At 43.6% G+C, this 17,647-nt stretch overlaps 1 protein-coding gene across 1 annotated transcript in view; it reads right to left on the bottom strand.

Annotated features, from left to right (window-relative positions):
• Window positions 1-17,647, bottom strand: part of KIAA1467 (KIAA1467 ortholog) — a 32,756-nt gene that overhangs the window by 8,430 nt on the left and 6,679 nt on the right. The window contains exons 2-9 of the mRNA XM_008579063.1: window positions 15,308-15,706; window positions 12,446-12,544; window positions 8,882-9,070; window positions 7,678-7,808; window positions 3,855-4,002; window positions 3,380-3,521; window positions 2,132-2,275; window positions 1,941-2,022 (exon numbers count right to left, since the gene is read on the bottom strand). Of these exons, the coding sequence (XP_008577285.1) occupies window positions 1,941-2,022; window positions 2,132-2,275; window positions 3,380-3,521; window positions 3,855-4,002; window positions 7,678-7,808; window positions 8,882-9,070; window positions 12,446-12,544; window positions 15,308-15,706 (1,334 nt within the window). The remainder of the gene's footprint in view (window positions 1-1,940; window positions 2,023-2,131; window positions 2,276-3,379; window positions 3,522-3,854; window positions 4,003-7,677; window positions 7,809-8,881; window positions 9,071-12,445; window positions 12,545-15,307; window positions 15,707-17,647) is intronic.

The following is a 17,647-nucleotide window of genomic DNA, read 5'->3' as shown; positions in this document are numbered from 1 at the left end:
CTACTTCCCCTTCCCTCCCAGGACCACAGTGGCTGCTCAGAAAACAATTTCGAAGTGAATGCTGTCCCCGCACTGTGACAAGAGCTTTCTGGATTTGACTCCAGGGGTGCCACGGCATATGTAGGTCAGCCCTAGGGCAGTCCCAAATTTAAAGGAGCACAGTGTAAACAGGCAGAAAAATAAGTGAAATTTCATTCCTCCACTGCATCTCTCAGAAGATAATTAAAGGGATCAAATTCATAATCCCTGGCCGCACTTACATCTTCTCTTCACCCCAGATACCTCACACCTCGCAGATCCAGAGCGTTTCATTTGTCAAAATCTCCAAGAACCACCCCCCCACCTCCTGCCCAAGTGTCTTCGCTCTCTTGCTCTCTCTCTCTCTCTCTCAGCGGAACTGGAGACCTAGCCCTCTTTGACGACCACGTGCCCTGTTCTCCCAGTCTGTGGGGCCCTGCCCTTCTCTGCCCCTGCTCACAAAAGGTCCTGGCACCAACCGGGCAGAGAGGCTCTTCTGAGCGAGCCAGGAGCGAAAAATAAACAAACAGTTTAAGATTCCCTTTGGTAGTCTTGGGGAGCAAAGAAGTCCACAGATACCACGCTAAAAAATTTTATCCAATCACACACATATATCACTTAACTGTCACAATAGCCCTTAACTAACCTACTATATACCTTTCTCCCTAATCCTCCTAGGAACACCAACGAAAATTCCAATCTCCACCTGGATTTCCCTAGAATTACAATCAGACATTGCTTCTTTCCTCTACAGCACGGCTGGAAGACTCTCCCTGACGTGATGCTTGTATTGCTATATCTGTCCTCTGCCTGTGACCAAATAACTCTAAAGCTTCCAAAACCTCATCTAAATTCTGCAGCCCTCTCCCAGTCTCTCTAGCAGGAATGTACACAGCCCATCCTTATCTGTCCACCCAGCAAACCTCTTCTCCGGTCCTTTGATTCTGCACACACAACCCCCAACCAACATGAAGCACCTCTTGACGCCCTGGCCCTCCAGCTCTCCTGCACACTACCTGCACCCTGTGTTCCTGGTGGCACATGTGCAAACCTCCACGGTGTGGCAGAGCTACGTGGTCTAGGTACCCTAGGCACTATGAACTACACAAGAGCAGTGGCCCTGTGTCTTCATTAATTTTGTGTCTCCAGCACTAGCACAGAATGTGGCACACACTAGAGGTGATGACAAATGTTTGCTGAATTCTTTTTCTCTCTCAGGGAATAATGTGTAATACAATATATATTTTACAATGAAGATAAGCCAAAAAGCTAGGTTAATTATTAAAAAAGAAATTTTTTAAACTCTGTAATTCTGCCTGTAATATTAAAGGAATGAAAAATTTTCTATCCAGTCACTATATCCTCATAATATGCAACCTCACGTAAAATCAGAAAGATCTGCTCAGTGTCCTTGGCACACGCCACACCTATTCTGTCTCTGGGCCTCGGGTCCTGGTGTTCCTGACCTGTCATGATTTCCCATCCACACAAATACAATCCAGTTTTAAAGGCCCTGCTCTTATTTCCCTCCTTCACAGGGTCTTCCATAAAAACTCAGGCACCACAGATCCCTGCCTTCTCTGAAATCTTAGGTGAACATGTGTACTGAAGTATTACATTTATTCATAGCTGCCTTTCCCCAACAAGAGATTTCAGAAGGCTCCTACTGCCTAACCATAAGTCAGGGATCCAGAAGAAGGAACTCCTGCACAGGAGGAGATTAACTTAAAAAACTTTCCAGTGCTAATATTTTAGCACTGAATTGTGAGTTTTTATTTTATCCATTCAGCTAGACTTTGAGTTCTTTGGAGGAAGGGATCATATTTTGGGTTCTTTTTATTCCTTACAGTGCCTAACATTCAGCTGGACACAAAGTTTTTATCTTATATGTGTTTTGACTGATTTGAGTCCAAAAGTTTTACCTTCTTCACCCCAACTCCATCCTGTATCTGCAGAAGGAAGTCTAACGTCTGGTCATCAGTGAAATACCCAGGAGTAGGCTGGCTGCAAACGAGGACAAGCAAGTAATCAACAGTGAATGGAAAACAAGGACTCTTTCTCTCCCTGCTCTTGCATCAGCCCCAGATACCAAGCAATTGTGCACACTGCAAACCTGTGCAGGCCCTGAAGGCTCAGTGTCCAGTGAGGTGTAAGATTCTGCCCACGCAGCAGGACCAGGCCTTGTCTGGTTGTAATCAGGAGGTTGCTGCAGTTGGAATCTGGTGCCTTCACCATCTGGAGTAGCTCAACACCATCACTGAATTAAACAAGACCCCAACAGTTAGTCTCTGGCTTGAATGAGATTCCTGAGTCATTTATTTTGGCTTTTTCTCTCCGTGTGCATATGTTGGTATAAATTTTTGTATTCATTTCCCATCATTATCTTATCAAGTAGGTCACTCTGTTGTTCCAGTTGAATCTCATTTTCTTGACCCTTAGAAACCAAGGATCCCTAAAAAATTCCAAGCAAGTTCAAAAGGAAGTCACAGGAGAAGCACTACTTCTCACATTAGATGGCTACTCCGGGAAAGGTAACAGGGCAAGGGGTAATGGCAGGGCAGGCAGGTGGAGACTGGGACAGGAGACCTGGAATTGTCAATAAGCTTGGACAACAATGCCTGGCATACACTTCATCAAATTGTTTCTTTCTTTGTACCACTGGGACCATTCTATTTAATACCTGTCAAATTTACAGAAACATGATACTACCTAAGAAAATGCTAGAAAATGACCTGGAATATCTGGTAGAAAAGAGCAAAACAATTGTTGCCCAGGCCTGGGGTTAAATAGGTAAAATCTGCTGCACACAACAAACTACATGCTTTTAGTTAAGAAATAAATAAGAATAAATATAAGATTTTATGGATGCTATCCTTGCTTCTGTCAAAATGATGCTTCAACTAAGAGAAAAATACAGGAAAACAGAAGGTCAGATACTTCAGCACAGTTTTACAAACAGTATTTTAAATTAATCCATCTCCCCACTCTCGCTGACTCAGAACCCTAAAAATATATCCTTCCATATCCTTCCTTGCAACCTACGTGTGAAATGATCACACATCACGGTCACCAATGCACACAAAGGTACTTCAAAAAGTCTGTGAAAAGATTCGTGTTATCTTTTAATTCTATTTTTCAATGAACTCTTTGAAGTACCCTCGTAGATACCAACACATTATTTTACAATGAGGAGAGAATTTCTCAGTCATGTTAACCAGACCATAAAATGGTGTATTAAGGCTAGCACTGTTTCCCCCCAAACCTCTGCCCATATATTCACCAGTCCAGCCAAACCTACAGTCTCCACAGCACATGAGTCACAGGAGATCTCAGTGTGGCCGAGGACAGATGCCTGCCCTACCTGTAAACGTCAATGAGCTCAGACAGGTTGACGGATCTTCGCTTCTCCCACGCTGGCTCTTCTATCTGCAGAGAAGGTGGTGAGCTGTCTCGATTTTGGGCCTGAACAAAAATGTCCCGCAGGGCGACCGCTTGTATATTTCCTAGCACCATAGGAAGAACCAACACTGAGAAGTTGACTTTAACAGAATTATCCCAGGGTGAGGATCTCAGCCCAAGACTCAGAGCCTGATCAGATGGGTCCGACGTGGGATGAGTGGGGGAGTGATTAAGCAGATGCTAGACAAAGAGCCTCCTCCCTAGAGAAGGCAGAGAGGGAACGCAGAGCTGACAACCCCCAACAAGTGCGGGGGAGTGAGCGCCCCAGCAACAGGAGGTGACAAAAAGGCAGTTCCTGGGCTTGCACCCTGACTCACAAGGGAGGCCTCATCACATGCACCAAGGGGAACAGTAGCAAAACCAGCCTTGCTTCTTACCGAAGCCAAACAGGATGTAGACAGCCCCATTGGTGGTGACATAAACCTGAGGACCGATCAGATTCCCCACTCCCACGACGTTGTACTTCACAGGCCGGCCCACTGGACTCCCCGTCCGGCCAGACACCAGCAGGAAGCACAGATCTGGCTGAAGAAGTGAAAGAGAGGGCTGAGTCCATTGCAGCCCTGCTGTTTCCTCATCAAGCAGCTTCTCCCGACAAGCACTGCCTCCCTGGTAGCTAAGGGCTCAGAAACACTTCCCAGAGTGGGACAGCACAAAGCCAAACCTGCTTTGCTTTATTTTCCTGGAAGTAAGAAAGTGAGACAAGTGTCCCATTCCCTTATTAGACACATACAAAGGGCTTCTCTGGGGTCCCCCAGACAATTTCTCCAAAGCACAACTGTTGCTGACTGAACAGTCTCCTGAGGCACAGAATTCTAGCCTGCAGCTAAATATAGGGCAGCAGGGCCACCCCTGAGGATTCCTGGGTCTTCACTCCCGTACCCAGGAATCCCCAGTCACATTTGGTCCCACCAGAATCCATCCAGACAGCACTCTCCCATCGTAGCATTAGATGTCTGTCCCAGCCAATATCAGTTCCACTCTCAACTGGAGATCAGAAAGCATTTTCTGTGAAGGGCCAGATAGTAAACCTTTCAGGATTCGCCAGTCTGCAGTCTGTAGCAACTACTCTACTCTGCTTTTCTAGCATGAAAGCAGTCATAGACAACACATAAATGAATAGGCATGACCGTGTCCCAATAAAACTTTGTTTACAAAAACAAGCAGTGGACCAAATCTGGCCTGTAGGCCATAGTTTACCAACCCTGGCTTTAGAGGATTTTCTTTTGGGGAGAGAGTCAGCAACTGGGAAACATGAAGATTGTATCGATATCTTGATTTCAGTAAAGCTTCGACAAAGTGTATCACCCTGAATTCTTATGGACAAGATAAAGAAATGTGGTTTGCAGTATACTTGGAAAAAGGTACTCATGGGGTCAGTACTAACCCAGCAGGAGGCTTTTACTGGCATGTCATGGCACTCTGCTACTGCCCCATTCCTACTGAACATTCTTATCAAAGATTCGAATAGAATTCAAGTTTATAACAAAGCTGAGAGGGATAGCTAATATGCTGAAGGACTAACTCAAAATTCAAAAAGGCCTTAGGGTGCAAGATGGGTCAAAATCTGCAAGAAAAAAACTGGTCTATTAATTAATTGATTTATGATGTGGGTGCTTTAACTGATTATAATCAAAAAGTAAATCTTAGGAAGGCGACTGCAGGCTTTGGCTGTATAGAGTCTGCATCCAAAGAAGTAATAATTTCTTTAGGTTGGTGTAACTGATTATACTATGAATAAGAAACTGTTTTCAGATATGGGTACCACCTTTTAAAAGAGATATGGACAAACCCGAGTGCAAAGGAAAAGAAATAAAAAAGTTTTTTAAAAATTTGAAAAAAGAAGGGTCTGGACTTTCTGTTGCATGAGAAACAGTGTACGAAATTGGGAATTTTTAGTCTTGGGAGTCACAGGTTTAGAGGCACCACAATAATGGCTAAAGGGCTTTTATATAAAAAGGGGATTAGACTCATTCAAAACAGTCTATGGGACTGAAGCTGAAACAATAAATGGAAGCTATGAGAAAGCAGATTTCTCATCAATAGGACAGAATTTTCTAGAGCTGACCAAAACCAAAATGGGCTGCCTTGCAAATTAGCAATACTCCCATCAGCCTGGGTGCTCAAGGAGAATATGGTTGCCAGTATGTCTAGAATGCTGAACCAAAGATCACAGCATGGCGTGAGAGGGTCAACCACATGGCTTTTAAGATCCTTTCCTACTAATGTTCTAGGCCAGATCAGTTCCCCTAATCCCAAACCAAGTCCAGTTCTCCCAAGCTCACCTCACTCAAAACCCGGATCTAAGAATGCAATAACCCTAAGTCATGAACCAAATGTGTTTCCTTTCTCAAAAAGAGAGAACCTTCTGTTTCTGCAGCTTAAACAGGCTCCCCAGGTTCTCTGTTGCTGGAAGAATGGAAACTATTCCATATCTGCACACTGCTGTGCAAATGGATGGCTTCTGTGAAGCAATTTAGACCAAAAAAAAAAAAAAAAACAAAAACAAGGCACAGAGTAAGAGCAGGCAGAAGCTGACGCCTCTAATGGAGACCTCCTCACTACGGAGGGTCCCTAAAGCCCGAACCACTATCCCACCAACACCACTGGCTAATAAGCCAAACACAGTATTAAGACCAAGATTTTCAGACTTGTTCAGGACATATAAACTTGTCCAGTGCCTTGCTGTTCCTGTGCTGACTACAATTCCATTAAAAAGAAACTCTCCATACTTTCCCCTTTGGGACCTTTAGAAAATCACTCCCTGCTGGAAGTAATAATTAAAATTTTCCCTTGACCTCCGTCTCTTTATTCACAATGGCTGGGATTAAAAAAAAAGATTACACGAATAATTCCTGAATTCTTGGTTCAAATTCACTTTGACACCAACTGGTTAGCTGAAGAAAACGAAAAGAAATTACCTTAAAACTAAGCAGGCTTCAGAAATACAGCTCATTACCTGTCTCCCTTCCTCTCGTCTTACAAACATAAGGTATTGCCTGGTGCACCAGAGCAGTGCTCTTGAAAACTGTGACTGGTGGAGCACTTTGAATTTATGGTGTTCTAGGCAGAAATCTATAAAATATTGACATATTTAATTCTATTCTAGATAATTTTACTTGCAGAATTTATAACTCTACTACACACATGAAATAAAAAAATCATCGCAGCAAACACAGGGTCTATTAAAATTAAAAAGCTCTGAGAAAAACTTTAGATATAAAAACTAAAAATTGAGATAATTCTGTTCATTAATGTGTTCTTTCCTGCAATTTGGGGCATAAACTGCTCTTATTTTATTGGTATGCAGAATAACTAGTTTCAGTGCAATAAAGTTCCAGTGAGATATAAAAACTAAAAATTGAGATAATTCTGTTCATTAATGTGTTCTTTCCTGCAATTTGGGGCAAAAACTGCTCTTATTTTATTGGTATGCAGAATAACTAGTTTCAGTGCAATAAAGTTCCAGTGAAGCATAATATAGGACCACAATTTAAGGGCCACTGTATAAAATCAAAGCCTGTCTTGTCACAGCATATAACACAGCTCTCCTTTCTTGGGCCATTGTTGTCATTGTTTGACTTAGATTCTTTTCTCTATATATTTTATTAACTTTCTATCAGTCTGTATAATATAGTAAGACTAACAATACATATACACGATAAGAAAAAAAATCGGCACTACTGTAGGCACTCGGCTCTAACTCTCATAACAATCGTAAAAGTAGAGTATTTTATTAACTTTCTATCAGTCTGTATAATATAGTAAGACTAACAATACATATACACGATAAAAAAAAAATCGGCACTACTGTAGGCACTCGGCTCTAACTCTCATAACAATCGTAAAAGTAGATACGACATTCTCATTTTACACATGAAAAAACTGAAGCGAGGACAGGCTCTGTGGCTTGGCCAAAGCCACAGAGCTACACAGTGGTAGTGGAGGAATTCACACTCGGACCTCTGGCTCCACAGCTCTCCTTCACCACAGTTAATGGAACCATAATGAGACTGCCGGGGAAAATGGGTTCGTAAAGGTCGCTCATTCTCTATAATCTCACAAAGAGAATTTATTTAAAGTTAAGCTCTTATAAAAACAAAGTTTCTAGCAGCATTTAGAATAACAACATTAGGTACTGAGATAACTAAAACTGAAGCACTCTCTATAAGAAACAAAACCATTTAATAGAGATCATACCTGCTGTTCCCCAATGGCCAGAACCACAAGGTCTCGGATGCCGTCTTCGTCCAAGTCTGGCAGCACCACGACTGGGGCAGCCAAGGTGCCGTTGGACAAGTAGTTCGGGTTTAAAGTCCAAATGGCTTTCCCTGGGGAAGGACAGACAGGCTGATCACTGTACCGCTTTCTGCCCCTGGAAAAGGCAGATGCAGTGTTCCCAGGCTGGAAAGGAGAAACTCAGCTGCTGAACAACACATAGCATCGCCTCCTGGCCTCCTTCCTCTCGTTTTTATCCTACTAAGGAGGAAGAGAGCAGGGAGTGTGACCTGAAATCCTCACGTACCTGGCTAACAAATCCATGAACAACTTCACACCTAGATTTTTTAGATAAAATGGAGGTGCTGACATCTCTCCAAAAGAGAAGAGCTTGCTTGCCTGGGGTGGGGGAATTGTTCTCTGGGAGGCTATCACAACTGTCCAGGGGCAGCCGACCAGAAGCCGCCCCTCACTACTTCTCCCACGTGTTCATGTAAGTGAGCACCACAGAAATCATTGCAGGTTTTCAAGATGACTTCAGTTCTAAAATTAATTCACATTCCAGTGTTTTCCCCTCAGAAGCGCCCCACTACCAAACTCCAACGTCTAACCCCGGGAAGAGCATTGCTATTTACTCAGCTTCACTCGGGGGCGTGGGCCACGGTGTGGACAAGCACACTGGCAGTGCACTTACAACTCTGTAAGGAGCCCTCGTCATATCTGATTCTTTCTCATTGCTTTTGTCATGTATGTCTAAGTGCAATAAGAAGGTAAAAGGCCAAATCAACATGCATCAACAAACCTTAGCTTCTTCAATGACGTATTTTTAAGTCTTTAATGCCCAAGTTTACACGTGGCCCCTTGTATACCAAAGATGAAGAGACAAAGCTCAGTTGTCTTTTGCACAAACAGCAGAGTAGGAAGACTGTAAATCAAAAGCCTCAGGGTGGTTTCTGTTTGGATAACTCAGTTCAGCCCCATCCTATCACCAAACAGGTTGAACCACGAATCTATTTACTCAACCTGTCCAAACCCTTTCTCTTATTTACCTCAGTAATCACCTTCCAGAGCAGTAAATCAGACTTGCCACCATGTGAGAGTGGAAAGGTCCCTTTCACACTGGATCGTTCTAATCCAAAATGGTGGCTCATAGGAGCGAAGCTCTTTTGTGGCAAATGATCCTTACCTGAGGTTGCATTGAAAGCACTGAGCATCTTGTGTGTCCCTGTCACAAGGCAGACAGTTTCACCCAAGCTTCCTGGCATCAGATCCAAACATGTGATATCTCGGGCCTCCTCGGGGAGGGGACTAGACCACAATGTGCTGCCATTCATCCCCGAAAGGCATGCGACGTGCGCTGCCGATCTTGAGATACCTAGAAGCACATGAAAGGGGTAAGAAAGCACAGGAGGCAGGGGAGATAAGAAGTAGAGATGAGCAGGAGGCCACAAAACCAAAAGTGAATGATGGTAAGGCAGCAACTCCCACAGATTCCTGGACACAAGGTCTGAACACAGAACACCTGCCATCTCTGCTCCATACTCTTCCCACGAAAGACAGGACGCCCTGTCTCGACACTGCTTCCTGTGCGTCTCCACTTCTGCACCTGCCCCCACACATTTGTTGACATGCCTGCCACTTCAGCGCCCACTAAACAGTGATGTCCTGAAGGACAGAGACTGTCTTGCTAAAGTATGTATTCACAGAGTCTTTCAAGTGTCTATCACACATAGCAATTACAAGTAGTTCTTACTGGTCTAGAGTTCCACAGAAGCAGTTGATTTGGCCCCAGTTGGGAAAGAATACTTGGGAAGACTTAATACCCAGATCCAAGGATAGCTGGTAAGGGACTGGAGTAGCTCACCTCTTTAGTAAATAAGCCCTATGTCACCTAATTAACATATCAGAATAATAACTTTCTCTCTTGCTAGTTTTACATCCATGCCCAGGATAGGGACACCCTGGCTCACCTCACACACTTTTCACAACACGTCAGTGTTAGAGGGTGAACAGAACCAGTGCCATCTTGTGCCCCACCTGCCACACTGATTCCTCCTGCTCAACCTCATTCCTTTGCTTCACTGGCCGGTTACCCCATATCCTTAGGGCAAATGTAAAGGGAACACAGGTTTCAGGGAGTGAGTGACTATTTATTTATTTATTTTTAAAGGATTCTATTTACTTCATATCATATAAAATTCCAACAAATAATCTTCAAACACCAAATGGAAAGTTTAAAAAATAGAAGGAGACCAGATCCGCCCAGTGGCCCTCACTGGCCAGAGTGAGTGATTTATTCCAGCAGGTTGCATCAATGGTCTGAGCACTAAAATCACAAGACCCCTGCCTCATGGATCATAAGATACCTAGTGCACGATGTTATTACCTTACTTTTCTTAAGATACTTCCTTGAAGTCTTGGGCTTCAAGGGCTAACAAGGGCTTCACTTTCCAACATTGTCTAACCTCAGAGATTCAGAGCTCTCATCTGCTGATGACTTTTTCTTCTCTGCATCCAGCTTTCCCGTCCATAAATCATCCCAAATAATAAATATCTCTGACTACTGAATGGACCTGCCCTATTCCTTCTTCAGTCTCCAAGTACCTTCTCACTTTGGAGGGCATTATACTTTAACCCCCTCCTCGCACAGTAAGTTTTAGAGCTTCGTTCTACCTACTCCTCAGTATTACTAATTAAACACATGACCTGAAAACAAGTGAAAAATTGTGGTCAAAAGTAGGTACGTGTGACCAACAGTAGTACTCTATGTTAACTTCCAGAGTTCTCAAGGACACTATGATTAATAACCTGTGCTGTTCGCCCTACTTAAGGACGCCACCAACTCCATATCAATTCTCTGACCCATTTTTTCCCCATTAGACCGTGACTCCCTAGGCAGAGACCACGCTTCTCTTGTTCGGCTCTCTCCACATACGCAGCACAAGTCTACAGGAGGTGCACAGCACCTGCCACACAGCAGGTATTCGATGCACGGTTGTTGAATGAATGGACAAACAAAAAATCAAACAAATAAAAAACTCAATCCCTCTTAGGTCCAGTGGCACAGAGCTCTGTGGGTTATGGTGCAGCACTTTGGCATGAGGGTTAAGGACATGAACTCTAGAGCCAGACTCCCTGGATTTGAATCCCAGCTCTACCATTCACCAGCTGCAGGACTTTGGGCAAGTTCCTTAAACTCACTACATCTCAGTTTCCTCATCTGCAAAAGAGGGGAAATACCTCATAGGGCTGTGTTAGGAAAACTTCGTTCATCTGTGTTATGTACTCACGGCAATGAACAGCACATGGAAGGCACCATGTGTTCGCTACATCCTTATTTTTACAATCTATGGCCAAATCAGGCTGGTCCATAGTGTGTCCAAATCTATGGCCCTGCCATTATGAATCTTGATACGTAGCAAACCATGTAAAATACCAAATGACTAAAAACTTCTCTAAATCTAAAAGTGGATGGAGGAAATTTTTACTTCAAAAGCTCATGAGTCATAAGCAGGTAAAAATGTAAATAAGGTTTGATTCTATGAAAATCTATTTCTAGGCTGGAGGCTCTCTCTGTAAAAGATCTCTGCCCAGATTGCTTCTACATATCACACAAGCCTCAGAAAGGTATTTCTAATAGCATCAAACAGATGCACAGTTTAGAATTCTCTAAAACATACCCAGATGTTTATTCCAGGCCCTAAATGATTAAAAAGCAGTTACTTAGACATTCTCTGCCTCAAACTAGAGTTCCTGTATCCACTTACACACTGCAGTGGAGGCTGCAGGGCGAACCAGAAGCCCCTGTGTACCTATGCTAAAAACAGAACTCTTTGTTGTTGTTGTTGCTGCTGCTGCTGTTGTAGCTGACATGTGTAACAGCCGGTCCCAGAAGCAGCACATTCATTTAGGGTAGGTTGTAGGAGGTTCGATAAGCAGCCCATTTACAAAGATGTGCCCAGGGTGTAGGGACACCACAAGCAATGGTACAGTCCCTCAGAACGGTTACTGCTCCCAGGTCCAAAGGGACAAGGGAGAAGCAATTACTGGAATCCAGAGGAAAAAGCCCTGTGAGAGGCCCACCTTGACAGCGGCGACCCGTGGTCAAGGACGTCGCCATCCTGTGGTGGCCCCAGCAGGGAGGGAGCCAGGTGAATAAATACCTTCCTCTTCTCCCTTCCCCTTCAGTTTCTCACCCAGGCTCCCATCGGCCAAGCCCAGTGGGAAGCCAGCAGGCAACGGAGCCTGTTGATGTCATCGATGCCATGGGTTGGCTTTCCAAAGCAGAGAGCAGGATGGACAGCCAATCTGGAGGAGTAAACTCAAGGGGGAAAAGGAAAATAGCCAGCCACAATCTGTGTGTGTACAAATGTGTAAGTCCACAAACAAACGTTCTCTGCCAGGGGTGGGAGGGCAGGATAGAACCGACGTTCATTATAACCTAAGAGGCAGTGGAAAACTGACTGGGAGAGAGTCCCAACGCTGCGCACCGCAGGGGTGCGGGCAAGGCTCTGCCTCTCTGGACCTCCATCTCGTCACCGGTCTGCATGACTACTAAAAGCTCCTTCCAGCTACAACTCTCCGATTTCTTGAACTGAACGTTCTGATCAGCTTATCAAGCACGACAGATCCGTAGCGACTTTCTATTCACTGCAGACCTTCCTCTGCAGTGCCCCTCAGGAGACAATCCTGATGCTTTCTCCTAGGGGACAGTCCCCCTATAGCAGCCTCAAAAAGACACGTCTCTTACCCACTGCACTCACGTTCCTTGACATCACGAAGGAGAGAAGCACATCACGCAGGCCGTCTCCATTCACATCAGCCAGTTCCAGCGGAGACAAGGCCCCACCTGATACACACAGAAAAAAAAAACAACAAGGTCCTGAGCAAGTCACCACAGACCAGTTCTGTGCCAGGCAGAGAACTCCATAGAAACCAGGCAGATGTCCTGTTCCTCGACGAGACACAGTAGACACACTTCTCCCTATTCCTCCCCTAAGCACACCTAAAAGCCCAGGACATTACACAAAGCAAGTCACCACAGACCAGTTCTGTGCCAGGCAGAGAACTCCATAGAAACCAGGCAGATGTCCTGTTCCTCGACGAGACGCAGTAGACACACTTCTCCCTATTCCTCCCCTAAGCACACCTAAAAGCCCAGGACATTACACATAAAACAAACTTAAGAAGATTGTGAAAGCTGGAGAGAAGAAGGCAGACCTGCCAGGGACTGTGAGACCCAAGGATCAACAGGGTCATGAGTCCCCTGGGTTTTCTTTTCACCTCTTATATCCCAGAGAGGGTGCTGAAGAAGCCAGCCACCCAGAAATGCCACAGGTGCAGACAAAAAAGGCCCAAGAAAAGCTGGCTCCCCTAGCCAAAAGGCCCAGGAAAAAAGGTACAGCCTAGAAAGACAGAACAGTTTTGGATAAAAACTGCTCTATTTTAACCAAACGCCACAAGTAAAACAGCAGCGCCAGCCCTACTCCCACCCCCATAGCAAAGGCTGAGTGGAGAGCCCAGACTTCCACACTCCCATAGCTGTAACAGGCACCCCTCCTCCACCCCGGACCCCCACCCAGGTCATGTCAGAGAAGACCAGGTGGGAGCCAGGACTGTCCTCCCCTCCTAGCAGTATGAAGGCCCTCTACACACAAGATAGGTTCTGCCTCTTGCTGGTGTTGAGGCAGCCCTCCCCTCCTCCCCACCAGGGTAGAGTGGTGCTGGCAGAGGCCGAGTGGGGAGCCTAGACTTGCATCCCCACCTGGAATGAACAAGGTGGCACCTCCCCCACCTCCAACGGTGCGGAGTCAGAGGATGCCTGCCAAATTTGGAGAGAACTCATGCATTGCTATTGAAAGTATAAATTAGTACAACAACTTTGGAAAATAATTTAACATAAACTACTAAGAATGAACTTGCACACACCCTACGACCCAGTAATTTTACTTCTATGCTTATGCCTTAGAGAAATTCTTATATATTGCACCAGAAACATGCACAAAAATCTTCTTAGCAGCATCATATATTGTTTTACAAAAGACTGGAAACCACTTAAATGTTTGTCAACAGTAAAATGAGTAAAAAAATCACGGGATATTCATGCCACGGAAAATTAGACAGTAGTGAACATAAATAAACCCCAGCTATAATTCATCAACATGAATGAAGCTCAAAAATATGTTTTCAAAAAATGATGTTGAACAAAAATGCAGGTCACAGAAGACTACATGATTACGTTTATATAAAATTCAAAAACAGGCAAAATTCATACTTTATACTCAAGAAAAATAGTCTTGTTAATTTTTCACTACTTAAAATATTTTTTTCACTGGCAATTTATAACTGATTTGAAAAATATATTCAATTGGTTTTTTCCTTATATTTTTTAACAGGTTTATGAGGTTTTTATCTGAACCAGTATATATTGGTATACTGGCTCTTTTTTAAAAATAAAATGATTAGATCATATATTCTATCACATTCCTCTTGCACCTGTAGAGTTTTTCACATAACCAGTGATAAGCACCTCATCAGAATATTTGTAATACCATTTTTGAATAGTAGAAATCAAATGAAACAAAATAAAAGGAAAACGGATTTTTTAAAAAAGGCAAAATTAGTGAATATATAGTTTAGAGGTACATATTGACACGGTAAAACTTTAAAGAAAAGTAAAAGTTAATCAACACAAAATTCAACATAGCAGAACACTTTGGCGGTCAGGAGGGACACACAGAAATCGCAAAGGTCTCGACGATGTTCTGTTTCTTAAACTGGGTGGTGGGGCACCAACAATTTGTTACTAATCTTTACACTACATAAATATTACACATGTAAATTAAATTTGCCTTAGGAGAAACTAAAGATGAGAAACCAAAGGAGAAACTAAAACTCATCAGAAGCTAATTCAACTGAGATCGGAGAAGTGACAGAGATAAAACATTTCTAGCTCAAGATGATTCAAAGGGGTTGGGAATAGCCTAAAGTGGTTTATAAAAGTGACAGGACTACTCAGCACACTTGAGGTATAATCCTCATTCCACAGCAAGAGGTTTTAAAGAAACCTGTTCCAAAATCAGACAAAATAGCTGGAATTACTCAGGCAGCACCACCCTAACCACTAGGAGCAAGAAAGAAAAAATAGAAACTTTTTTTTTTTTTTACATGAAATGAAATTATTTTAAAATTTAAATGAGGTCAGGCTTCTATAATCAACCTCAGTGTCCGACAAGAGCACTAGCCCCTGGTCTGGCCAGACCTCGGGCCTTGCTTTTCTCTGTAAACAGCCCTTCCTACAGCTTTGCAGTCCCCTGATAAAGTGCTAGCTCCACAGCAGGAACCCAGCAAACCAATGTCCTGTCCTTCTATGTCTAATTAAGACCAACACCAACAAACACAACAAAGCAGTGACTCCCAACCAAGTCTTTGGACGTGTGTCAATCCATCTTTCGGTTTTATTTCAAATCTTAACCTCCTAACCACCTCCACACACAGAGGGGAAAATTCTGTGTGACACACAGTCGTTTTTAAAACTTGGAGAAAAATTTCAATGTAATCAGATATAACCATGAAGTCATACAGAATTAGGGCTGAAAATCGCACAACTTACCTCCCTGGGAGCCCACATGGCGTCTCCAAGTACTGTGCAGATCTCTGGGGGGACAGGGGATCAGGAAAGCACACAGAAGCACCAGGATCATTGAGATCACCAAAGTCAGCAGAAAGACAGATGTGCGCACATATGACACGAGGGAAGAAGGTGCCTTCTGCTCCAGGCCCCCCAGGGATTCCGAGGGGTACCCATCAGCAGTGACTTCTGAAAGACGTGGCTTTGCAGCCCCTGCAACCTCCACATCTGAGTCAGGCTCTGGTGCTTCTCCCAGAGGACTCTTCCCATTTTTGACACCTCCATTCTTCTGCTGCAAGTTAAGCACGAGATCATCTTCGCTTTCATCGCTGTCAGCCTGGGTGAGGGGATCATACTCCCCTAAGTCTGGGCTCTTCTTCCCTGAAAAGACAGAAAGACAGAGAGTCAAGGAGAACTCGGAAGGAGAAACCCTCAGCAAATGCACGGCAATTGTAACCACCTTGGAGAACACACAGAAAACAAAAACAAAAAAATATAGGTTTACATCAAGTTTAGACCTTGGTGGCTATCTGTAAAACAAGAGGGTACTTCAAAAAGTTCATGGAAAAATAGAATTAAAAGTTAATACAAATCTTTCCATGAACTGTTTGAAGACCCCTAACAGATGACAGCAGTGGTGGGGGTGGGGGGGAGGCTAGGATAAGGAAAAAAAGGAAAGCACAGTACTCTAGAATTATTACCTTCATGAGTTTAAAAAATTGAAAAGAGGGCCGGCCCGGTGGCGCACTGGAGAGTGCGCCGCTTGGGAGCGCGGAGGCGCTCCCGCCGAGGGTTCGGATCCCATGTGGAGACCGGTTCCCACTCACTGGTTGAGCGCGGTGCAGGCACAACACCGAGGGTTGCGATCCCGTTGCCGGTCCCCAGTACGGGCGCGACACCGAGGGTTGCAATCCCGTTACCAGTCAGTAAAAAAGACAAAAAAGGAAAAAAAAAAATTGAAAAGAAGACAAAGAAATTAGAAGATCTTATTTGCTTATTTATTATTTTAATTGATCAATATAGAATATAGTTGATTTTCATGTCCCTTTACCAATTCCTCCTTTTCCTCCTCCCTTTCCCCCCTCCCTCATCAACATCATATCTGTTCACTGAAATTAGAAAATTTTAAATATCTTTAGCTTAAAATAAAGCTCTCTTAATTTGTCTAAATCTCACTAATGATAAAGACCATGGCTCTTATATCAACTTTCCTTATGCCTAACGTGCATTTTACCTTAGATTTTCTTAGATCAGGGATGTTCTAATCTTTCCCGGTAAACTTTTAGAGCAACTCTTCTCTGAACACTGCTTTTCACGGTCCAATGTTTGCGGCTTTCCAATTGTTTCTATGGAAACAGCTTAGAAAGTCGAACACTAAATGTCATCTGAGATATTTTACTGAAATCTCATTTCTGACAAACGTCCTGTGATTCAAATGCCCTTTCGGTACATCTTTCAGTAAGCAACGTTTATCTCTAAAATTGCTATTCTGAGCAAATATGCTGGGAGGGTGGCAATCTAGCAGTAATACAGAGGTAGAGGACCTGTCTTGAAGCTGTAAGCACCCTGTTCTTACTTAGATTGTGTTGATTTACGGTGGCTGAGAGACAGAAATTACAGGAGGACAGCTCCTCCCAATCCACCCCCCGGCTCTCCCTGCCAATGACTGGGTGATTTTATGCCTTTATTTTATGCTACAACTAAGAAAAAGTTTCTCATTTTGGAAACTATCTGGTAAGCTGTCTTTAATGTAAACTTTATTGTTAAATATTTTGTTCAGAAGTAATATAAGAAAGAAAACACACCTAACTAATTAAAAAGCAAAAAAGAATTACTGATGCTAATCTCTGGCTCTGCATCACTGTGGTCTTAGCGATGTCATTTCATACATTATGGCTCTGTTTGCTCAAGACATAAAATGAAGCAATAAAACAATATGTGGAGACTGGATGTGCAAAGTAAAATCTTTAATGTAAAGCTTAGCATTTGGTACACAGAAAATCAAAAATCAATAAATGTTTTATTTTTAAGAGATGAACATTCCAAATAATTATTTTATAACGTTAAGAACTTTCCAAAAAAATTTTTGGATTTGATTTCTAAGGGCGCAAATTACAAGAAAATAAACCAATTATTAGAATATTTAATTCAAGGGCCGGCCCGGTGGCGCACTGCTACAGTGCGCCGCTTGGGAGCCAGTGGCGCTCCCGCCGAGGGTTCGGATCCCACATACAGACCGGTTCCTGCTCACTGGCTGAGCGAGATGTGGGTGCAACACCGAGGGTTGTGATCCCGTTGCCAGTCCCGGTCCGGTACGGGCGC

Source organism: Galeopterus variegatus, unplaced genomic scaffold, assembly GCF_000696425.1.
Source record: "Galeopterus variegatus unplaced genomic scaffold, G_variegatus-3.0.2 Scaffold1802, whole genome shotgun sequence".
Classification (NCBI taxonomy): domain Eukaryota; kingdom Metazoa; phylum Chordata; class Mammalia; order Dermoptera; family Cynocephalidae; genus Galeopterus; species Galeopterus variegatus.
The sequence above is the reverse complement of the archived record's forward strand: the minus strand, read 5'-3'. Positions and strand labels throughout refer to the sequence as shown.